This window comes from Chiloscyllium plagiosum, chromosome 29 (assembly GCF_004010195.1).
Source record: "Chiloscyllium plagiosum isolate BGI_BamShark_2017 chromosome 29, ASM401019v2, whole genome shotgun sequence".
NCBI lineage: Eukaryota > Metazoa > Chordata > Chondrichthyes > Orectolobiformes > Hemiscylliidae > Chiloscyllium > Chiloscyllium plagiosum.
This window is the reverse complement of record NC_057738.1, coordinates 25,446,302-25,471,697: the sequence shown is the minus strand read 5'-3', so window position 1 is coordinate 25,471,697 and position 25,396 is coordinate 25,446,302. Positions and strand designations below refer to the sequence as shown.

Sequence of the window (25,396 nt, the reverse complement as noted above, 5' to 3'; positions counted from 1 at the left end):
TCAAGTCCCTCCTCCCTACCTTTTATCTTAGCCTGCTCGGCACACCCTCCTCATTCCTGAAGAAGGGCTTATGCCCGAAACATCGACTCTCCTGCTCCTTGGATGCTGCCTGACCTCTGCGCTTTTCCAGCAACACATTTTTCAGCTGTTTTAAAGCCAGCATTTTAAAGAATTGCTGCAGGTTTTAAAAAGTCAGAAATTATCTCAGCGTACAATGAGACCTTGATCAGATGGGCTGATGAGCCGAGGAGTGGCAGATGGAGTTTAATTGAGATAAATGGAGGGTTTTGCATTTTGGTAAGGCAAATCAGGGCAGGACTTAAACACTTAATGGTAGGGCATGGAGATTGTTGCAAAGCAAAGAGACCTTGAGGTGCAGATTTATACATTCTTGGAGGTGGAGTCTCAGGTATACAGGATAGTGAAGAAGGTGTTTTGTTTGCTTGTCTTTATTAGTCAGTGCATTAAGTATTCAAGTTGGGAGGTCATGTTGTGGCTGTACAGGACATTGGTTAGGCCATTTTTGAATACTACTTTCAATTCTGGTCTCCCTGCTACAGGAAAGATGTTTTAAACTTGAGAGGATTTAGAGGGATGTTAACCGGGTTTGGAGGGGTTGAGCTATGGGGAGAGGCTGAATAAGCTGGGGCTTTATTCCCTGGAGCATCACAGTCTGAGGCATGACTTTTAGAGGCTTATAAAACCATGAGGGGCATAGATAGAATGAATAGGCAAGATATTTTCCCAGGGTATGGGATTCCAAAACTCGAGGGCATTGGTTTAAGTTGAGGGTGGAAAGTTTAAAAGGGACCTAAGGGACAATGTTTTCATGCAAAGGGTGGTGTGATTATGGAATGAACTGATAGAGGAATTGGTGGTATTTAAAAGGTGTCTAGATGGGTACATGAAGGGGAAGGGTTTAGAGGGATTTGGGCTAAATACTTGCAAATGGGGATAAATCAGTTTAGGATATCTGGTCAGCATGGACGAATTGGACCAAAGGCTCTGTTTCCGTGCTGTACATCTCTACGCCTCTAAGTAACCTGACAATCATGGGAATTGTGTAAACAGCTGTTTGAACAAGGAGAAAGTGAGGTCTGCAGATGCTGGAGATCAAAGTTGAAACTTTATTGCTGAAACTTTATTGAAACTTTAAAACCTATCACATTTCCAACGTCCCTCCTCCAAGTCCCTCCTCCCTACCTTTTATCTTCTCCTGCTGAACACTCTCTGCTCATTCCTGAAGAAGGGCCTGTGCCCGAAACATCGAATCTCCTGTTCCCTGGATGCTGCCTGACCTGCTGTGCTGTTCCAGCAATAAAGTTTCAGCTGTTTGAACAAGCATTAATTGAAGTAGTTGCAAATTAATTGGAACTGAGGACTTCTGTGTGCAGTTGGAATTGGTTAGCATCAAAAACTTAGTCTATGGACTAGTGACCAGTTCTCAGCGGCAAAAACCTTTTGCCTCAAACAACCATATGATTTGTTCTCAGGTAACTGAACAGCTTGGGATCGGGAACCACACAGATCTCCACCGGCTCAGAAGTGGTCTCTGTTCTCTGCTGTGAGAAGCCATTTAAAACCTGAAGGTAACCAGGTCATCTTTCTTTCAACAATTTTTTTCAGCTGTGACTTTTAACTGGTAGGTCAGGGACCTCATGTAAGTGAATCTGCGACTTTATATCTCCTTCAAATTACTGGATGTATCTGGAGAAAGACCGAGAAGCAACGTTCTGACAAATATAAGGATTATCTCGGCAACACATGATTAGAAATCACTGAACTGCCTCCTAGGTTTCCTCTACCCATAACCTATTTTTCCTGTGTGTTTGCTTGTCTGTGTGTATGTAGGGGGGAGTTTTAAAAGACAATTAGTTTTAATCTGCGGCATTATATGCCAATAGTTTATAAATGTGAATAAAGGTTTACCTGGAGCTGGAGCTGAACTATTTGAATTAAATAGTCATTCTTATTAAGTACAGAATCCTGGTTCATGCTTTCTATCAGCCTGGGTCAGAAAATCAGGTACGTTGGTGAATTTTGTGCAGTTATTTTAAATTCTTTAACTTTTATAACAACACTAAGAAAGGCATTTGATTGATTGCTAGCACATTACTTCAGTGAGTTACATGTAAGTACAGCTCTTGTCCGACTCATTTTCACCTAACGTACTGTCAGATGTAAAAACTAAGAGACACAAAGCCTGTCTCTTCTGCCTCCTATATAACCACAGGCCCAATGAGCAATTACCTCAGACAAGTAACTGATGGCATCCTTCAGATTCAGCTCTCGGAAAATGCTAAGGAGATTATCCTGGCTAATCAGTGCTGATTTCCTCATCATTACTTTGCTCAGATACTTTCTGTCAAACCGACTCCACCTGCAATAGAACAGAGCATTAGTAAGGGGCTCACAGCTTTTGTAGATCAATCAAATTGAGAAGCGAGGAAAGGACTGCAAAGTGGCAAAAGTTAAAATAAAATCATTTGGAGGGTAGGGAATTGCAAATTGTGTTTTTACAAATGGGAATTAAGACTTTAGTAGTATTTATAAGTTACAAAATTGTGGGCATTATAAATTGCGCTCAAAATTTACAGAACCTAGAGAAATCGATCAGGAAAGTTACATACTTATCTCGAAGATAATTGTGTCCAATTTGGCCTGAAATATCTTCTATTGCAGACACAATGTGATCAAATGCCTTAAAAACAAACAAACACAATTGTTCACTTCAGGAAATGAAAATGATTATACTTGCAAAGCTATGGTACAAGAATAGTACTCAAACATCACCTTAATGAAATATTTGTTTCCATCCAACAGAAAGATTTGTGGGCGGCACGGTGGCACAGTGGTTAGCACTGTTGCCTCACAGCGCCAGAGACCCGGGTTCAATTCTCGCCTCAGGCGACTCTCTGTGTGGAGTTTGCACATTCTCCCCGTGTCTGCGTGGGTTTCCTCTGGGTGCTCCGGTTTCCTCCCACAAATGTGCAGGTTAGGTGAATTGACCGTGCTAAATTGTCTGTAGTGTTAGGTGAAGGGGTAAATGTAGGAGTATGGGTCTGGGTGGTATACGCTTCAGCTGGTCGGTGTGGACGTGTTGGGCCGAAGGGCCTGTTTCCACACTGAAAGTAATCGAATCTCATCTAAAAAATCTCACATTTGGAAAGAACTGTGAAGCAAACACTATTTTTTCGTTCAAGACTATGGGAGGTAGAATCACAGAAGTTTCAGACATCAGGAACATTTCCATGTCCCAGTGCTAACAGTAACAGAGGTCTGCTGATGATTGGAATCTTTTGGACAAATGAGCAGTCACCTCCAGTTAACCACACTCAGAGAGCTTTAGGAGATACGAGGCACAAAATCAGAGGGCCAGCAGCATTTGGCAGACTAGTAGCTCTACTGACAAACACATTCCCTCAGAAGTCTGACAAATATTTGAAAGCAAAAGACTCAACGCTCATCACTCTGGCAGGGAAGGGTATGACTGAGTCGGTAGCCTCTGTGTTTCTATGGTGTATCCAGTGGCAGGATGACCAGATGACTTTTCTGCCTCCTGCTGGAAGGACCCTACAAGCTGCCTCTCCATACCAATCCTATCAAGACCCTTCAGGATTTAATTGTTCTTTTTGTTCTAAATGCCACAAATACAATCCCAGCCTGTCCAATCCTTCCTCGTAAGACGTCCTGCCCATTTCAGGATTTTTAAAAAATTCACTCGTTGGACCTGGGCATCACTGGCTCCACTGGTATTTATTGTCCATCCCTAGTGCCCTTGAGAAGTGAAGGTGAGCTCCTACTTAAACTGCTGCAGTCCACGTGCTGTAGGTAGATGCACAATGTCACAGCATGCATTAGCTCCTGGGGGGAAGAAAACCCTCCAATTGCTTGGTCAAACATGATTTTCCTTTTGCAAAACCATGCGGACTCTTCCTGATTACCTTGAATTTTAATAGTTTCCAACATTTTCCTCATGTGGTTAAATCAACTGGCCTGCAGTTTCCTGCTTTCTGTTTCCTTCTCTTTTTGAATGAAAGAGTTACACTCACTATCTTCCAAAATAATGGGGTTGTCCACAAATCAAGAATGTTTTAGAAAAGTAAAGGCAATGTATCAACTGTCTCACTAGCCTCTCTTGTCTTATGTTCCCTCTAGGTTGAAGTCCACCATGTCCCAGAATGTGAGTATGATGTCAGTGATGAGTAAGTTGTTAGATGGGATTCTGAGAGACAGGGATTTACATGCGTGTGGGCAAAAGTGAGGACTCCAGATGCTGGAAACCAGAGTTTAGATCAGAGTGATGCTGGAAAAGCACAGCAGGTGAGGCAGCATCCGAGGAGCAGGAAAATCAACGTTTCAGACAAAAGCCCTTCATCAGGAATGTGGTGCATGTGGTTTACATGCACGTGGTGAGGCTGGGACTGTTTAGGGATAGTCAGCATAGCTTTGGGTGTAGGAAATCGTGTCTCACTCATCTGATTAAAAGTTTTGAGGATGTAACCAAGGTGAGGGCAGAGCAGTACACATTGCCTATATGGACTTTAGCAAGGCCTACGACAAAGTTCTGTATGGTAGACTGGTTAGAAAAGTTAGATTGCATGGGATCCAGAGAGAGCTTGCCAATTGGATATAAAATTGGCTTGACATAGATGGCAGAGGGTGGTGATGAGAGTTGTTAATGAACTGGAAGACTGTGACCAGCAGTGTTCATCAGGGATCAGTGCTGGGTACACTATTGTTGACTCCTAGATTCACATTCTCAACTCATTTCCCCTCCCCCCCACCTTACTCCAGTTTCAACCTGCCAGCTCTGCACCATCCTCATGACCTGTCCTACCTGCTGATCTTCCTTCCCACCGATCCATTCCTCCCTCCTCTCCGACCTATCACCTTCATCCCACCTCCATCCACCTATTGTACTGTTGGCTACCTTCTCCCTAGCCCCACACCTCTCCCATTTATCTCTCCACCCCGGAGGCTCTCTGCCTCATTCCTGATGTAGGGCTTTTGCCCGAAACATCGATTTTCCTGCTCCTCAGATGCTGCTATTCCAGCACCACTCTAATCTAGACTCTGATCTCCAGCATCTGCAGTCCTTACTTTCGCCTCACTCTTGCCACGTTTAGTTATCATTTCCTATATTAATTCCCATCTCTTTAACCTGGGCTGTACTTTTCAAGTTATCAAAAATTCACAAATTTTCCCTTGCCAACACTCATTAGTTTAAAACCCACTCTACTTCAGTGGTTTAGCAGTTGGTAGGAATACCAACCCCAGCACAGTTTAGTTTGAGACCATCCCATGGCTACAAATCTCACTCTTTCAGTACCAGTGCTATTGACCAACGAACCAGACCCCACTTCTTCCATTCCAGTGTTTGAGCCACGCATTTCTCAATAATCTGATCTTCCCTATACCTTTGCATGTGTCTCAGATGATAATGCTATAACATTCGAGTTTCTGCTTCCTAATTTAGAATCTAGCTCCTCAAACATCCACTTACACTTCCTTCCCTGACCATTTGAATGGCTTCCTGTACTGTGGTGCCATGGGTTAGTTAGCTTACCCACACCAAAGCCCTCACTTTCATCCGAACAAGCTGAAAGAACTTCAAATCTTGTTGATCAATTGCAAAGTCTGAGACTCCTTACTCTTGGGTCATCTTACCTGCCTCACTTTCTTAACCAAGAACTGCACGTACCCATTCATAGCAACACAGACATCATCACAACAGTGTGCAAACTCAGAACTCAAACAAGTGCACTCAATTTGCAACATCAGAGTGCTCCTTTAGGAAAGAAATCTCCTCCAACACATTCATTGAATGCTGAGTGACTGAAACTTACTCTTTCATGAAGTTTCTCATTGAGTGAAGGCTCCTTCTGCTGACTCCTCTTTACTTTCAACCATTTAACCAAAGGTTTGATTGTCAGACCCTGAAAGACATCACAATGCAGTCAGCATTATCACTCAACAGAATCCAGCACTTCTGATATGAATTCAGTGCAGTAAGTTCTTCAGATCAGTGCATGCAAGTTTAAAATAGATGTTGTCAATTCATTCATACATTTTCTGTGTCACAACAGTGAGTGCACTTCAGAAATATTTAACAGTTAGCTCCCTATTAGGTAACATCATCAGAGAGAGTCTCTGGTGAAGCGCTGGTGGTATGCCCCGTCTCTCTATTTATAGGTCTTGGTTTTTTAAGGTGGGTGATGTCATTTCCAGTTAATTTTTATCAAGGGAAGGTAGATAGGGTCTAAATCAATGTGTTTATTGATGGAGTTCTGGTTAGAATGCCATGCCTCTAAGAATTCTCGTGCATGTCTTTGTTTCGTCTGTCCTATGATATGTGTGTTGTCCCGGTCAAAGTGGTTTCCTTCTTTGTCTGTATGTATAGAAACTAGTGCTAGTGGGTCACGTCTTCTGGTGGCCATGTTTGGTGTTCATGTATCCTGGTGACAAGTTTCCTACTAGCTTGTCCGATTTAGTGTTTTTTACAGTTCTTGCATGGTATCTTGTAAAAGACGTTAGTTTTGCTGGTGGTATCCATTGGATCCTTTATGTTCATTAGTCATTGTTTAAGTGTGTTCGTAGGTTTGTGGGCTACCAGAATGCCAAGGGGTCTGAGTAGTCTGGATGTCATTTCTGAAACATCTTTGCTGTAAGGTAATGTGGTTATAGTATTTGGTTGCGTTGTGTCTGCTTGTTTGGGTTTATTTCTGAGGAATTGACGGATTGTGTTTATCGGGTACCCTTTTTTTTGAAAATGTTGTTTAGATATTTTTCTTCTGCTTTTTGTAGTTCTTGGGTAGCTGTAACTCATTGAAATAATGTCTTGATGCAGCTCCCTTTGTTGGCGTTGGAATGATTGTTTCTGAAGTTAAGTATTTGGTCTGTGCTTGTTGTTTTTCTGTAGACGCTGGTTTGAAGCTCTCCATTAACTGTCACGTCTAGAAATGGGAATCTGTTGTCGTTGTCCTCCTCTTTTGTGAATTTTATTCCTGTCAGGATTTTGTTGATGGTGTTGTATGTTTCCTCTAAGTTTTCCGTTTTGTGATGAAAAAAGTGTCATCTACGTGGTGGACCCAAAGTTTAGGTTGGCTATAGATGGGAGGGCAGCTTGTTCAAGTCTCTGCATTATGAGCTCTTATATTTGCAATTCCATACGTGTTCCGTTGACTTGTTTGGAGGTTTTGTTATTGAATGTGAAGTGGGTGGTGAGGCACACGAGGGGACTAAGCTTTTCAGTATGGACAGAGAGGAAGTGGGATGCTTTATCTTCTTGAGAGTGCCCCAGTTGAAAAAGGCACCCTCGAGAAGTTAGTAACCAAACCACCTTTCCTTCCTTCTGTTTTAAAAACTTCAATTAAAGAAAAAGCTCACACAGTCCTCTTCAACTGCCCCGATGAATTGTATTGTGGCATGGGCATGAGATTCTGGGGCCAATTCAGTTTTTAAGAAATTTAATTGAGTCTTACTTATTTGCATATTGCTGGTGGGTTGCTGAGTTCAGTCCTCTGCAACTCTCTGTATATTTCGGGGATGAGCTTGGAGTTGGGTGTGAAGATAGTGGGACAGGCACCTTCCCTATTTCACATACTCAAATTAAGGAACAAGGAGACATAAGCCACACAACTGAACGGTATCTGTTGTTATTGGGAATCTGTTGTTAAACATATTGAATGGTGTTGAAGTGTATGAGATCCTGATGGGCCTAACAAGGTGGATGTGGAAATGATGTTTTCCCTTGAGCCTGAATCCAGAACTGGGGAGTTGGCACGGTTTAAAGACTAAGGCAGAGAGGAGAAAATTTTCTTTTCCTCTGAGGATAGTGTGACTTTGAAACTTCTTGTCTCAGAAGGCAGGAAATGGGATCATTGAATGTTTTTAAGCAAAGTTAGATTGCTTCCCTTGCCTTATAACAAGGTTATTGGGGGTAGATGAGAATGTGCAATTCGAAACACAAACAGATCTACCACAATCTTATTAAATGTCTTGAGGGGCTGAATTGCCTACTTCTGTTTCTAATTCGTATGTATACATTCATACCTATAAATGTTGGCTAAAATACACTTTTCCTTTAAATCTCACCAGACCTAGTTTAGAGAGCATCACCAACTGTGATACACATTCATTAAGCAGACCAAGCTTTATTACAGGCCAATTAGAATTCTTGCAACTGGAGTCTACTTTAAGACATAACAATGTCCCATCTTGTGGTCCATTTTTATCCTAATGACAGTTTTAGTTCTTTTTTAGATTAAATTCCCTACAGTGTGGAAACAGGCCATTCAACCCAACAAGTCCACATCAACGCCAAAGAGTAACCCACCCAGACCCATTTCCCTCTGACTAATGCACCTAACATTATGGGCAACTTAGCATGGCCAATCCACCTGACCTGCACATCTTTGGATTGTGGGAGGAAACCAGAGCATCCGTGGGAAACCCACACAGACACAAGGAGAATGTGCAAACTCCACACAGACAGTCACCCAAGGCTGGAATCGACCCCAGTTCCCTGGCACTGCGAGGCTGTAGTGCTAACCATTGAGCCACCATGTTGCTCTGTATAATGTCAAAGGGAATAGAACTGAGTCTGTTTACAACATTCTGTGCTATTGCATAATATCCCTTGGGTTTCTGTAATTAAAAAAAAACATTTATATAATGGCTTTTCCACAGTCAGAGAATTACGTTTTGGAGTGTGGTTACTGTTGTTGTATAGAAAACACAGCAGCCAATTGGTCACATCTAAAGCCCAGGAACAGCAAACTGTTAATGGCTAGAACCACTGATTAATATTGGTCAGGCAACAGGCCTCACAGCTCTTCTTCAAAATGGTGTCGGGGGATCTTTCAAGTCCACACAAGACCTCAGTTTAACAACATCATTGAAAGATAAAGTAACTGTTTGACTGAAGTACTGTATAAGCTTTGGACGGTACAATATTGATGGTTACCTGAAAGATGATTGTGAAGTACACCACAATGATGGTTGTACTGACAAATAGTCGCTTCTCATGGACATGCTTCAGATCCAACAACACCACCAGAGCAAAGGCCATCGACCCACGCAAGCCTCCATATGACATTACCATCTGATCTATCATCTCCAGCTGCACCACACGGTAGTGATTGAGAATCCAGGTCTGAGCTACAACACCTAAAATATTTAAAGAGTAGGAATATTTTAGTTGGAACTCAAATCTGCTAGCATAACACCTTTAAGTCAAGGTCACAGCCTATTCAAACCAATGAATTCCTTGAACCATGTGACGTTTGCTAAGATCGATATCCAGATGGTGCATATGAATATATGAGGAGGAATAAGCTTCTCAGCCCTTCGAGCCTCCTCCATTATCCAATAAGATCATGACTGGCCTGATTTTAACCTCAAATCCATATTCCTGCCTACACACATAAGCAAAGGGTAACAATGTTATCAGGCATCTGTTTACCTCTACATTAAAAATACACAAAGATACTGCCTCCGCTGCTTTTTGAGGATATATTCCAAAGATTCTCAATCATTTAAAAAACAAATTCCTTAACTGTGTCTTAAATGACCAACTTTCATTTATATTTAAACAGTGACTCCTACTTCTAGATTCTCCCATCAGAAGAAACATCCTTTACTTATTCATTCTGTCAAATGTCTTTCCCAATCCAATGGATTCAAACCTCGTGTATCCAACTAGGATTGGACAATTGGACAATCTGCCCATTTCAGGTCTTAATTTAGTAAACCTTCCCTGAAATGTTTCCAACGTATTTACATCCTTCCTTAAATAAGGAGACAAATACTGTACACATTACCCCTGATGTGTTCTTATCAATACCTTGTGTAGCTGAATCATAATGCCCCTTTATGTGTATTCAATTTCTCTGGTAATGAACAATAACATTCAATCTACTTTCCTAATAATTTGTGGTACTTATATACCAACCCTTTACAATTCATAAACTTGGATGCATGCACTCAGATCCATTTGTACCTAAAAGCTTGGCAATCTCACATTATTGAAATAATAAGTTTCAACTTCAGCCTTTCTGTTGAAATAGACCATTTCACCTATTCCCACATTATACTCTATTTCTGCCCACTCACATATCCTGTCATTTGGAAGTCTTCTTGTCTCCTCTTCAATACTTAGCTTTGTACCTATCTTTGCGTCATCGGCAAATTTAGCCACCTTACTTTCATTCAAGTTATTTATATAAATTATAGTCAGTTGAGGCCCCAACACTGATAACTGAGATGAACCATTCATTACATCTTGCTCTCTGGAAATGATTCATTATGTCTATTCTCTGCTTCCTGTTAGCTAGTCAACCTCAAGCCAACAGGTTACCCCATACACCATGAATTTTATTTTGCCTTTTGCAATTTTCTTTCTTGGAACATACCTAACCTATGCATTCTGAAATATCCACCATGTCTTTATTGACATATCCCTCATCACAAATTGCCAGTTCACTTTCACTTGCTCTGCTGTCATCCACTAATAAATGTTTTTAGATCCACTCTTCTCTCCCTCAAAAGTTAGGTAAAATCCAAATATATTACAGTCTCTGCTACCTACAGGCACCTTCCCCATGAGGTCATGAATTAATCCTCTCTCATGGATCAATATCAATTGTAAATAAATTAATAGATTGTGATTCAAAAACATTGCATGTAATCTACTCAGATCCTGAATGACACAGGATTAGAGTGGTGCTGGAAAAGCACAGCAGGTCAGGCAGCATCCAAGGAGCAGGAAAATTCAGACAAGAGCCCTTAACCAGGAATGATCCTGAATGACACCGCCTATGATACGATATTTGGGGGGGATCACATGAAAAGTCAGGCTACAATAAACAATTACAAGAAAGGCTTGGTGACCATTGTTGAGTGATACAAGTTCTTCAAGGATGACAACACAAATCTTTGTGGCCCAGAGAGTCACAGTCTCCTGCAGCAACAGATTTTGGTTTGCTGCAGCTATTGCCATCTTTAGCAGTAAAGCTTGCACTGGTGGTATGTCCTCTGTCTCCTTCCTGCTCTTCTTTCTTCCCCTGTTCCCTTCTGCTGCCCAGGGTTCTACCTTTCCTGCAGAGCATGGTCTCCCTCATCGCCACTGGACCAAAACTCCATCACTCTTACTGTCATTGCCAGCTGGAACCGTCCTTCTGGCAAAGTGACTACTCCCAGGAGACGCAAACCTAATTCAGAGCTCTGACCCTGGGTTTCCATTCTCCTTGGTAATTACGTAACACCAATTACATTCCTGTATTGAGTGTCCTTTTGTCCTGCTGGCTATTTTGTGGGGCTGGATGATGAACTGGAGGAGTCAGGACTGCACCCTCACTATGCAGCTGCCTCCATCCAGCTGATCAGTTTCAGAATAGAATAGTCCATGCACTGCTTTAAGTAATAGGCTTTCCACCATTTACAAGCTTAAGAGTTTAAGTTATTTTAACTGGCCTTCATAAGGAAGAGAGCAGGATTCTTGTTGCACCCCATCCCAACCTGTCCTGGCAATTATTGCAGGAGTTATGATTAGTTCCTTAAAATTAACATGTCACCTGGTGCCAGTGTATTTTGACCTGACCTATCCTAATGCATTGCCATCTTTATGGTGCCCCTAATATTCAGATCTTTATATTTATCTGTTTTTTTCCAGTTAAAGACACAAAAATAACACTAAAAGTCTTCAAAAGGATATAGATAGGTCATGTGAGTGAGCAAGAAGACAGTATAATTTGAGGGACTGTTAGTCTTCACTTTGGTAAGCCAATGAAATATATTCTTAAATCATGAGAAACTGTCACATGTTCGTATTCAGACAGATGTGCAGCCTCGCACCAGGAACTCAAAACGCTCACACATAGGCATGGGATGCATTTATAAATGCAAATGATATGGCAATCTTTATTGCAGGTGAGTTGGAGCACAACAGTAAGAACGGCTTGCCTCAAATGCTCCGGACTTTGGTGAGATCACATCAGGGGTATTGTGTGCACGTTTGGCGTCAGAACGTAAGGAAGGGTAAACTTGCTTTATAGAGGATGCAACAAAGATTCATTAGATTAGTCCTTGGGTTGTGAGGGCTGTCTTTTGAGAACAGTTTAAGCAATAAGAGGCCTATGCTCTCCATAGTTTGGAAAAATTATCTTATTGAATCATAAGAGTCTGAGAAGGGATAGGGTCCAGTTGGGTAGGATCTGGTGAGGTGAACATAGTGACAGGTTAGGGCTGACAGGATTGTCTGTGTCAGGTAAAGTTCATCAGTAGGGTTAGTGGGGATTGGATCGCGGGTAGTGTGGGAGAGAGCATCAGGTCAGGGTCTGGGTAATATATGCATATGATGGTAGGCATGGGATCAGTTAATATAGTTACCCTATATTCAGTTACACTATATATTTAACTTTTTTAGAGTAAATACGTTCTTAACCTCATGAGAAGCCAACTTAAATGGAGATGTTCGGGGGTTTTGGGAAGTGCCTAAAGAAAATAATCAGTGTTCTCTAAAATTCAGAGTGTGCAATAATGGAAATTCTGTGGAGTCATCTTGCTCAATTCTCATCTACTCTGGCATAATGACTGTCTGGCTAATGGAAAATGAAGGCCATTGTGTTCCTTCTATGGGTATGCTTGGCAGGATCACCTACATGATTATCCCAAGCCCACAATTTTCATCTCATTCATTTTGATGAGTGGAAAATCTCCTCTTCATGAATTTGACCCATTGTAAACTTCAGGGGGATAGATACACAGTCAAATTATCAAATATATCTCTATAATTCATCCTTGTCCATTTCCTCCAGGTGAACACCTCAGTTAAAACATGCACACATTTATCCCCCAATGGGTAAATAACATATGATTAGCCTCTCCAAACAGAGAGATGAAAGCTCAATGCTGGGAATCTGAAACAAAAACAGAAAATGTGAGAAACATTCAGGAAGTTGTATAGCATCTGTAGAGAAAGAAACAGAGTTAATGTTGATGATCTTCCAAAAGGAATAGAAGATATGAGAGATTAACAATCTTAGGTGAGTACAGTGCCTGTGAAAGAGGGCAGGGAAAGGATTAAAGGGATTTGCCTGGCTTATCACAATCCCAAGATCAAGGAATTGAAATATTAACTGTCTCTGTCTCCACAGATTGTGCCTAATCTGCTGAGTATTTCCTTTAAAAAGGAGTTAGTTAGTTGCCAAATTTGGTAAGGTTCTGATCCACAACAGAGAAGGAAAGTTAGGGCAATCAATTTATTTTAACAAAAGAGGTTGTGACTCTCATTATTAAACTAGAACTACTTTTTCTTATGGGGGGAAGTGAGCAATCCAGACAGTGGAGATCAGAGTGTGGTACTGGAAAAGCACAGCCAGTAATGCAGCATCCGAGGAGCATCCACAACAGAGAAGGAAAGTTAGGGCAATCAATTTATTTTAACAAAAGAGGTTGTGACTCTCATTATTAAACTAGAACTACTTTTTCTTATGGGGGGAAGTGAGCACTCCAGACACTGGAGATCAGAGTGTGGTACTGGAAAAGCACAGCCAGTCAGGCAGCATCCGAGGAGCAGGAGAATATTCTCGAAATGTCGATTCTCCTGCTCCTCGGATGCTGCCTGACTGGCTGTGCTTTTTCAGCACCACACTCTTTGACTACCTTTTCTTATGTTCATCAATTTCTCCCTATGCTTGTGTGGCTGCAACACCAGCATTAAACACCAACCCTATAAGCTTGAAGCACTCACCAATGACTCTGTAGACAGAGATGAAAACCAATGTGAAAAGGATAAAAGGTGTATTCCATGTCCATATCGTCGTATCCACTGCAGATACTCCCAAAAACATGAAGATAATGGTTTCCGCTCCACTTGCCAGCATTTTCATTGTGTACCTGACGGTGATAATAGACTGCTCGCAGAGGTTGGCCTGCACATATTTCTGACAGCAGATACCACAGAATGCGATACTGGTGGAAAAGAACCCAAAGATATGTTAAGGATGGAAGAACTGAAAATTCAACAATGTTGCACCCACCTCCCCCCCCTCCCCACTCCGCTCCCAAATCAGGCTAGAATATTGAGGTCACATATTCCCTTTGCATTCCTATCTCATCTGGTCAACCTTAGCCAGATGCCTGTTTAAGTGAGGTCCAATTGGGTAAACTTGAATAAAAACTGAAAGAACTACACATGCTGTAAATCAAAAACAGAAACAGCTGGAAAGCTCAGAAGGTCTAGCAGCATCTGTGGACACAAATCAGAGTTAACATTTCACGTCAGTTCTGAGGAAGGGCCACTTGACCTGAAACATTAACTCTGATTTTTCTCCACAGATGCTGCCTGACCCGCAGAGCTTTTCCAGCAATTTCTGTTTTGGTTGTCAGTAATCTTGAACATGTGCTGAGTCTGGATGGTCTGCTCCTAAGCTTTCTGCAATTATTGTTTCATAATGCTATTCCTAGGAAGCTTTGGAGAAACCAGTGTTTCAGGAGCAAGGAAGAATGCAGATCTTCACCCCGTTTCTCCTAATGGAAGAACTGAACTGACTGCAGAAACACATTAGCTCTCCCACATACCATTGTATTCCTGTTGACAAAAGAAGAAGATCTGTGGACAATTAATGTGTGAAATCAGTGAAATTTCCTCCAATTTCACAAAAGGAAACTGAACCTCATCTAAGACTCCATTTGTCACTACAGAAGAGAAGTCTGTCTGTGGATCACCAGAATTAATCCATTGACAGTTAAACCATAAACAGTACAAGTTTGTGAATTCCCATCATTTTGTTAACTTTCTTGAATTGAGTGGGTGGGGTGGAGTATTTGCAATACTCACCCAAGTTCCAATCTTTACATGCAAATGTAATTTTCTGGGCAACAGGAAAAGTCCAACCTGATCCAGTGCTCAACCAACATCCAGATCACCTCCAATCCCAAAAAGAATCATTTGGAAACAATCAGACACTGTCTACTCTTGCCACAGAAGCCTAGAGACACCATGGTTCATTAAACCAGCCATGCTGTGATCTTGATTGAAAACTAGGATTAAGTGGGAGTTAAACCTCGCACCTTCTAGCTGCAGTTTAGTCAATGAAGCTGGGAGAATAGTTCCTCCTTCCCCTTTATGTTGGATTTCTCTGCCTAGACCTGGCAATGATCTTTCTAATGCTAAATACATGGAGCTGAAGGAATATTATAGTCAAAGTTGATTAGTTTTTTCAAAAAAATACTTACGCTAATATAGCAGAAAGGGAAAGCATATCTGAAGTGAGGTAGGACAAGTAAGAAATGACAAAGACAAATCCAGGTTCGATCACCCTCACGTGCTTGGTAAATCTGGTTACCAGGGACAATAGGAATCCAAAGATGATACCAATGGCAATTCCACCCAAACTTACAACAAAGAAAGAAACTAGGAAGAAACAAATAATCCCATTTAACACTTCAGTCTCTTGTAAAACATGACAATATGTGAACAAAGGACATTAATTGATCAACATGTTATTGTACATTGTCAGGCAATGTTGGATATTGATATTCAGAGAACATCTTTAGTGCAGTAACACACAGCGAGACTCTTCACATGCAAGTTACCAAACAATAATTTACCACCAAGCCACCTGAGATGATCTTAGGACAGATCATCAAACTGAAGCATCTTACAGGAGAAAAGAGAGGTACACAGGCAGAGAGGTTCAAGGAGAGAATTCCTTGGCCTTTAGGGTTTTGCTAACTGAATGCACAACCACCAATGTTGGAGCAATTGTAAACAGGAGTCTGCAGGGGACCAGGATTAGATAAATCTTAGAGGGATGGACGACTGGAACAAGCTTTTAAGATGGCCATGGAGGGTTTTGAAAACAAGAATGAAGATTTAAAAATCAATCACTAGTATAACTGGTAACTGATGTAGGTCAATGATCACATGGATGATAATGGATGGGACCTGGTGTTACGCAAACACAGCAGCAGAGTTTTGGATGAATTTAAGCTTATAGTACATGGGAGATTGATTGGGAGTGCAATGCTACAGGCATGTTCAGAGGGAGCAAAGACTTCAACAGATTAGCTGAGGCAGGGGAGAGAGTTGAATGATTTTGCAGAGTGATTGTAATAGAGTCACAGAGATGTATAGCACTGAAACAGACTCTGCGGTCCAACTCATTCATGCCAAACAGATATCCCAACTAATCTCGTCCCATTTGCCAGCGCTTGGCCCATATCTCTCTAAACCCTTCCTATTTGCAGATCATCCAGATGCCTTTTAAATGTTGTAATTGTACCAGCCTCCTCCACATCCTCTGGCAGCTCATTCCATACATGCACCACCCACTGTGTGAAAAGGTTGACCCTTAGGTCTCTTTTATATCTTTCCTCTCTCACCCTAAACCTGTGCCCTCTAGTTCTGGACTACCCCACCCCAGGGAAAAGGCCTTGTCTCTTAGTTAAGAGATTGTAGTTCAAGTTCCACTTCAGAGATTTATGCAGACATTCCAGGATGACTCTTCAATGCAGTCCTGAGAGAATGCTGCACTATCAGAGGTGTTTGCATTTATTCTCATTGTTAAATTGATAACAATAGTAGCTTGCTGGGCCAGAACAGGGGGATGTTTAACTTTGCATGCATTGGGGTGGGAATGGAATCACATATAGTTTGAATCAGATAAGCCTGGCTGGTTTCTTTCTCCTAAAGGACATTAAGCAAACAAGTTAGGTTTTATTTTGTTTGTCTTCCTTATGCTCGTTATGGTCTGGTCCATGGCAGATGCCATCTTCCTGGCTCTACACGCATCTCTGCAACATCTGGAAAACAGTGATACCTATATCAGACTCCTGCTTATTGACTTTAGCTCTGCCTTCAACACCATAACTGCAACCAAACTCTCTGCAAGTGGATCCTCGACTTCCTGACCCATAGACTGCAATCTGTACCAAAAGGCAAGAACATCTCCCCATAATAATCCTCAACACCACAATTCTGTGTTATACTCTCTTCCAACCCCCTCCAATGGGCAACAGGTACAAAAGTTTGAAAATACGTACTAACAAATTCAAGAACAGGTTCTTCCCTGCTGTTATCAGACTTATGAATGGACCTCTCATATCGAAGATGGCATTTACTATGCTTTCCTTTATTGGTCACAGCATTGAACACAGGAGTTGGGAGATCATGCTGTGGCTGTTCAGGACATTGGTTTTGCCAATTTTGGAATATTGTGCGCAATTCTAGTCTCCCTCCTATAGAAAGGATGTCATGAAACTTGAAAGGGCTCAGAAAACATTTACAAGAATGCTGCCAGGGTTGGAAGGTTTGAGCTATAGGGAGAGGTTGAACAAGCTGGGGCTGTTTTCCCTGGAGCGTCGGAGGCTGAGGGGTGACCTAATGGAGGTCTATAAGATCATGAGGGGCATGGATAAGGTGAATAGACAAAGTCTTCTAATTGGATTGGGGGAGTCCAGAACTTGAGTGATTATGTTTCGAGAGAGAGGGGAAAAATTTAAAAGGGACCCAAGGGGCAACTTTTTCATTCAGGGGGGTGGTGCATTTATGGAATGAGCTGCCAGAGGAAATGGTAGAAGCTGGTACAATTACAACATTTAAAAGGCATCTGGATGAGTATATGAATAGGAATGGTTTAGAGGGACTGGCCAAGTACTGAAAAATGGAACTAGATTAATTTAGGATATCTGGTCAGTATGGATGAGTTGGACCGAATGCTCTGTTTCAGTGCTGTACGTTTCTATGACTCTATTAGAGTTGATCTTTCTCTGCAGCTTTTCTATAGCTGTAATACTATATTTTGAACCCTGATGTATGTATGTAAAGTATGATTTGTCTGGCTAGCACACAAAACAATACTTTTCATTGTATCTCGGTATATATGATAATAATAAATCAAATCAGTCAAACTCTCGTACCTATGCCTTTGAAGTAGTCCAGGCCTTGAATATTCCCTGCTCCAACTGCAACAAATGAGTTAAAGACATTGTACAGCACCTAAAAAGGGAGAATAAAAATACACTCGAGATCAACTCAAGTTACAGGAAAGACATTTTATAGAAGTTAATGCAAATTGAAATACTACAGATGCTAGAAATCCTAAATAAAAACAGAAAACACATGAAGTACTCAGTAGCACTGGGAGTATCTGTGCAGAGATTCAGAGCTAACAAGCTGAATTTTTATGATGGTTATCAGTGCCCTAACATCAGTTAGTATTGAGCTAGTGCATGCCAGCTGCAAAACCTGCTCAGCAACCTGACCACAGACTGTCCCCAAATTGGCATGCTGTTGGTCCACTCTCCAAATAAGAATGATGTGTAGGCTCCTGATGCTCCCCAGTAACAGGGCCAGAAATCCTGGCACCTCACCAACACCACTGGGAGGGGTAGTCATTGTAAAGAACACAGGAGATGTGAAACCTTCCAGTCCTAGGTTTAAGTACATTAAGAAATTCACAAAGCCAAGGACTTTGGTTAGCTCAGTTAGCTTGGTTAGTTTGGTTTGTGATGCAGAGTGATGCCAACAGTGTGGAACCAATTCCTGCACCAGCTGAGGTTACCAGGAGGACTCTCCTTCCCAACCTCTTCACTTGCCTGAGGTTGTGACTCTCAGTTTAAACTGCCACCAGTCATCTCTGTCTGGTGAAAGGGACAGCCCTGTAGTCTGTTAGGACTATGGAGACTAATTGATCTGATTGTGGCTTCAACTCCACTTTTCCACCCATTCCTCCTACCCTTAAATTCTTAATTAAGAACCTACTTCCAACTTTAAAGTTTTCCTTGCACTTCACCACATTCTGGGGAAGGGAATTCCTAAGACTTACAACCCTGTAAGGGGTTTAAAAAAAGTCTGCTCATCTCGGTCGAAAATGGGAAACCATTTGATACCAAGGAGCCTTCTCTATTGGACTGCTGGCAGAGAGGCCACCTCCATTTGGCTAGCAGTTTCTCCACATGGCAAACGTGACCCTACCATCAGGAAAGAGCCAAAGGCAGCATAAAAAGGCCCCTTCTTTGTCCTTTAATCATATAAATCAGCTGCGTGCCCACCCCACCCCCACCATGAGGTGGGCAGCCTCTCTGCATCTGATTCTACTGTTGATAAAATGGCTAAAGGTGGGACCACAACAGGGAGAATCCCAATGGTCAGCAAAATCCAAGTCAATGTTCCAAATCAATTACTTTTCATCAGAACAGTTATAATGAAAGCTCACCAACTTGAAAGGCTAACTCTGATTTCTTCTTTGTAGATGTTGTCAGATTTGTTGAGTATTTCTAATATTTTCTGTCTTTATTTTATAGAAACCTCCTGAGATGAAAAGCCCCTTGATTTATACATCTTAATTTCCAGTAATGGATTTCACAACACCTTAAATAATCAAACAGTCACTTGGTAGCACAGAGTCTAGATTAGAGTGGTGCTGGAAAAGCACAGCAGGTCAGGCAGCACTCTAATCTAGACTCCAGCACCACTCTAATCTAGACTCTGAGCTCCATCATCTACAGTCCTCACTTTCGGCTACTTGGTAGCACAGAATTTGAATACTGATGAAAAACATATTACCAAAGCTTTTAGTCTTAATTTCATCAGGACAAATGTAAAAATACCATATTTAAAATGATCATAATAATTTATAAGTCCAGAGAAAAGGTGCTGCCTGGTTGCTAAGTCATTGATTGGCCAAGGTATTCTCACAGAGTAAGCAATGTGGGAACTAAATGTTCAAAGATTCAAGGTAAGTCAGAAAATAAACAAGGCTTGAACGTATTCCTTTGCAGAGAACTGATTTGTGCATACAAATCTATATCACTTCTATTGAGCATAAATAAGCCACATTATGAGTTTAACGGATTATCTTAAATTGGTTATTTCTGTATTTTTAGCACATTCAGGGTTGTTCAGCAGGTGTTGCTGAATTGCAAAATGACATCTAACAATAGACCCAATGTTTTAAGTTTTCCAAACACTGGCCGGTTGAGTATAAGTTGTAGTCCGGCTACTATGAACAATAGGAGGAACATATCACAATCAGCCAGTTGTTGGGATGTAGAGCCTCTGTACTTGACATTGAACTAACACAGAAATGTGTATGCGACATTGCTCAATTGTGTGGCAGGCAGATTGTTGCAGCAGTGTCATTGGTTTAGCAGCACTTGAAGCACCAGGATGGAGGAGCCCGGATCCAGACACTTGGATGAGCTAGAATCAAGAGCTTTTCCAAAGACCACCTAACTTTATTAAGATAAGACTATAAGACGAACCCTTTTTTTTGGCTTTATATTCTGTCTTTTAGTTTATTCTTTGTGTTTTAAGATGGAGCTTGAGATTGATGACATGAAACAACACTTTTCACTGTATTTGTAACATATACAAATGATGATAAGTAATTCAAATCAAATCAACTACAGGTTATACATGTTATTACTATGCAGTGGCTGCAGAGTTAATAGTTTCATTAAAAAGATGCAGTCATCAGTCGAATAAAGCCCGAGTTCAGCTTAAGTGAGTTGAAGTGCTTAATCTAGGCATTTCATGGCACTACTACAAGAGTACTGCATTGTCAGAGATATTACTGTCTGGATGAATGTTAAAACTCAGATCCTTCTGCCAATTTTATTAGATCAGAGGGACACAATTGACCAGATGGCTCTGTAAAGAAATAGCAAATTAAAACTACATCCTGGTAAACAGTCTCAGCCATTAACATTTTTTCTACTTTATATGTTTCTTATATTCTACCATAGAAACACTTCAAAAGTAGTTCATTGGCTGTGAAGGACTTTGGAATCCTTTGCTGCCCTGAAAAGTGCTATAAAAATAGAAGGTTAATTGGGATTTTGATATGCACTAATTGGCTGCTGTATTTACCTACACAACAGGGGGCCCATGTTACAAAAGTAATTGAAGATTTGGAAGAATTTTAGAATATGATAATAAATCCAAGCCATCTCTTCTAATCTGAATAATTTTCAAGGTTGGATTGATCAATAGCGGGTGTATCCAAATTTGTGTAAGTATGAAAAATGTACAGGGCAAATGTAGTTTGTCAATATATAACCTAAGAAAAGCTACTGCTGCACTTAAAAATTATTGTACTTGTGCTTTGTCTATAAACCACTAGGGGGAGCCAATCTTACATATTTCAATCAATCATGTTTGACTGGACAAATTATGGAGAAAGTGAGGACTGCAGATGCTGGAGATCAGAGCTAAAAAATGTGTTGCTGGTAAAGCGCAGCAGGTCAGGCAACATCCAAGGAGCAGGAGAATCGACGTTTCGGACATATGCCCTTCTTCAGGAATTCCTTGGATGCTGCCTGGACAAATTATGGTCATCTTCACTGAAATGTCCTGGATTATTTTCTCAAGTCACCCACAATCCTTTGACCTAGAGGCAAGAGAATGCCAGAAACTCTGACAACATTAATACCATGTGACTGCAAGTTATTCCCTGCACATAACCCATCAGTGTTCTCCCCCACAGCAATCACACAGGGCATGTTTGGGTGGAGGTGGTGGTAAAACTGTAATATTACTGAATTAGTAATCCAGAACCACAGGCTAATGATCTGGGGATATGGGTTTGGTTTCCGTCATGGCAGATGGTAAAATTCAAACTCAATAGAATCGAAAATATAAAGCCAACCCAAAGGTAATCAGGCTGATTGATGTAAAAACTTATTTAGTTCACTAATGTCCTTTAGCACAAGAAATCTGCCATCTTTACCTGTTCTGGCTTACAAGAGACCGAAGACCCACAGCAATGCAGTTGACTCTTACCTACCCTCAGAAATGGCCTGGTAAACAACATAGTTCAAGGTCATTTTTGGAATGGAACAGCTGCTGGCCTTACCAGTGATGCCCATGTCCCAAAAACAAAAAGAGATCTCTCCACTTTTAAGGCTATAACTAACTTTGGTCAGTGTTGACTCAGTGATAGCTCTCTTGTGAATGACACAAGAAAACATAGGTATGAGTCCAACCTGAAAGATTGCAGCAGAATCAAGGCTGACATTTCATAAAATCATAGAAGCCCTACAGTGTGAAAACAGGCTCTTCAGTCCAACAAGTCCACACCTACCCTCTGAAGAGTAGCCCACCCAGACCCAATTCCCTACATTTACCCCTGCTACTGCACCTATTCTACACATCCCTGAAAAATATGGGTATTTTTGCATGGTCAATTCACCTGACCTGCACACCTTTGAACTGTGGAGGAAACCCACGCAGACATGGGGAGAAAGTGCAAACTCCACACAGACAGTCACCTGAGGCTGGAATTGAACCTGAGTCCCTGGCGCTGTGAGGCAGCAGTGCTAACCACTGAGCCACCATGCTGTCCTAAACTAAATCAAAATACTGCAGATGCTGGAAATCTGAAATAAAAACAAAGAGTCATAGAGTCACACAGCATGGAAACAGACCCTTCGGTCCAATTCATCCACGCCAACAGGTTTACCAAACTAGACTAGTCCTGTGCTTGAGTTTGGCTCATATCCCTCCAAACCTTTCCTATTCATGTACCTGTCCAAATGTTTTTTGAATCTTCTAATTGTACCTGCTCGGTCTTTGGAGATCTCTCCAGCACTTTGGTTTTATTTCAGGCTGACATTCCACAGCAGTTCCAAAAGAATGCCGCACGGTCAGAGGCACTATTTCAGGACTCTCAATAATTATTTCAAGAGAGGGACCTTGTTCCGGTCTTCTGGTGAATATTTATCCATCAATCGGCATCATTAAAAGTTTGTTTATCTGTTTGTTTACTTCAATGCTGTGTTCAAATTAATTGACTCACAACCCTACAATAGTAGCTACACATCAAGAGTACTTAACCATGTAGCATTTTGAGACATCCAGAGTTAGTGAATGATACAATGGGAATGAGAGTTCTTTATTCAGTGTCTATGCTAGCAGTGGGTCAGAGGACCCTGAAATCCTATTGTTAGAAACACTGGGCAGAATCTTACTCATTTTAGGCTAAGTGTGAGTTATGACGAGTTTTTTTGTCTCGTGAAGCCCAATGATATTTCTCACTGTATCTTGCTAAACTCTCCTCATTAACTATCTACCCCCACCACCATGGTGTCCGATTCTACACCCATCTTACCACCCTTTCTTCCAGGACATCTCACCACTCACACTACATCCACTAAATAACCAGCAGCTTGCGCCATCTTTAAAAGGACACAGTGTACCCAGGCAGGCACTGGTAATCCACCATTGTGCCTCACCGGCAGTCTAATGACACAGCAGCCACAGGACCATGCTGTGTACAAACAGCACTAAGCCAGCACGGCTGTTGCTCACTCAGACATAAAGCCCCATTTTCTCGGCCTCTTCACCATTTTACCACCAGGCCACGCACTTGCCCTGTCCGTCACTACATCCCTTCCAAACACTCTATCTAAAAGCTACCACCATTGTTTCTTCAATGTCCACTCATAGTGCATCAGGGGAACATCACATCTGGATAAGCCCAAACATTAGTTTTTTTTATTGACAGGCGGCAAAAGAGGAAAGAACACTGAGCTACACTCACCCCCCACAATGCAAACCAAGTACTGGAATCTTGCCCTTCGCAGTCTATGATGGTCCTCTGAACCCAGCTCCCATCTACTGGAACCAGGCATCAGTCAGGTCCTGTCTGCCCTGTAACACCCAGTTGCAGCTGAGCTCTGTCATCCACAAGGAGAACTTCCTCCAGACCAATGTCCTCCTCCTTCTCCTCTGATAACTGCCCTCAATCCCCCTAATTCCTCTGAATCCATCACATAATTACTTTGTTTGCTCCAGTTCATCAGAGCAGATAGCACACTCTTGTCCAAACTATACTGGCGAGGGCCTCCCCAGACTGCTCCAAGCCAGTGGAACTGCACTTTTAGGCAGTCTTACCACCAGTACTACCAAGATCCTGGTCATAGCATGTGCACCAACTTGGTAAAAGTGCCAATCTGGCTGAGAGACCAGCACATTACATCAAAAAGGGAGTGCCTGCTGTAGTGAGACCACTTTCCTATCCTAGACACTTCTTAAGCTATCCAGCTTCCATTGCATTTATTCAAGTCCATCCGTTGTCATGCTTACATGGCGCAACCCACAGCACCCTTGGAAGTTCCACTCGGCTTTTCCATCCTTTCATGTTATTGGCATTAATGTCTGAGAGCTGAAAATGTGTTGCTGGAACAGCGCAGCAGGTCAGACAGCATCCAGGGAACAGGAGAATCGACGTTTCGGGCATAAGCCCTTCTTCTTTCCTGAAGAAGGGCTTATGCCCGAAACGTCGATTCTCCTGTTCCCTGGATGCTGTCTGACCTGCTGCGCTGTCCCAGCAACACATTTTCAGCTCTGATCTCCAGCATCTGCAGACCTCACTTTCTCCTCAAAGATTAATGTCTGAGATCCCAGCGTTAGGTTTTCAAGCACAATGGCATGGCGCAATTTGCCTTTGACCAACATTCAATGCATAATAGCCATTGCTCTGCATGCATTGTCTATGTAAGAGGAAACATTTGCAAACAAAATATAGCTGGAGTTGCAAAAGGATACTGCATATATTTGATCCTCCAGTGCCCTAACATCCAGTGGTTGTGGATCCTGTGCTTTCACCCATTAAACTGACATTGACTCCGCCCATGATGGGAGTTGTCCCAGCCATTTTCCATTTGGATTGTGTGTGTACAGAATGGCAAGCAAAGGCAGGGAACATAACTCCTGGAGCCAACTGTCAACATCAGGCTTTGTCGAGTTGTCAACTACCCTCGAGAGAACCTCCATGTCCCTTTTTACCTTACATTAGCCAGACAGGCCACTTCCACTCATCCCTCATGTGGACACCCACCACATCAAACTTCACCTCCAACTGTTCTTACTGCCCCTTGAGCTCCAACATTATATCATAATGTTGCCCAGCGTCTATGCTTTCTTCTGGAAGCTGTGATGGTCATCATGTAGCCCCAATACCCAACACCCCTCCAGTAGCCATGTCTTCAGATGCTGTTCAACATATCCACCTCCTCCATACATTTTGAGATTCCCCTGTCGCTGTCCTTGTTCCCACTTCCGCTGCCTACCTCCTTGCCCCCTGCCTTGATCCCCCAACTCCTTTTACTCCCCAACAGTTGCCCCTGCAAGGCCCACTGCACACTCCTTAGAGTCATAGAGTCATAGAGATGCACAGCATGGAAACAGACCCTTCGTCCAACCTGTCCCCGCCGACCAGATATCCCAACCCAATCTAGTCCCACCTGTCAGCACCCGGCCCATATCCCTCCAAACCCTTCCTATTCATATACCCATCCAAATGCCTCTTAAATGTCGCAATTGTACCAGCCTCCACCACATCCTCTGGCAGCTCATTCCATACACGCACCACCCTCTGCATGAAAA

General features: G+C 42.0%; 1 protein-coding gene across 1 annotated transcript in view; it reads right to left on the bottom strand.

The window, feature by feature from the left end:
* Positions 1-25,396, bottom strand: part of LOC122564453 (sodium/hydrogen exchanger 3-like) — a 127,182-nt gene that overhangs the window by 28,150 nt on the left and 73,636 nt on the right. The window contains exons 4-10 of the mRNA XM_043719351.1: positions 17,926-18,004; positions 15,241-15,418; positions 13,754-13,974; positions 8,969-9,171; positions 5,850-5,939; positions 2,631-2,701; positions 2,251-2,380 (exon numbers count right to left, since the gene is read on the bottom strand). Coding sequence (XP_043575286.1) covers positions 2,251-2,380; positions 2,631-2,701; positions 5,850-5,939; positions 8,969-9,171; positions 13,754-13,974; positions 15,241-15,418; positions 17,926-18,004 — 972 coding nt within the window. The remainder of the gene's footprint in view (positions 1-2,250; positions 2,381-2,630; positions 2,702-5,849; positions 5,940-8,968; positions 9,172-13,753; positions 13,975-15,240; positions 15,419-17,925; positions 18,005-25,396) is intronic.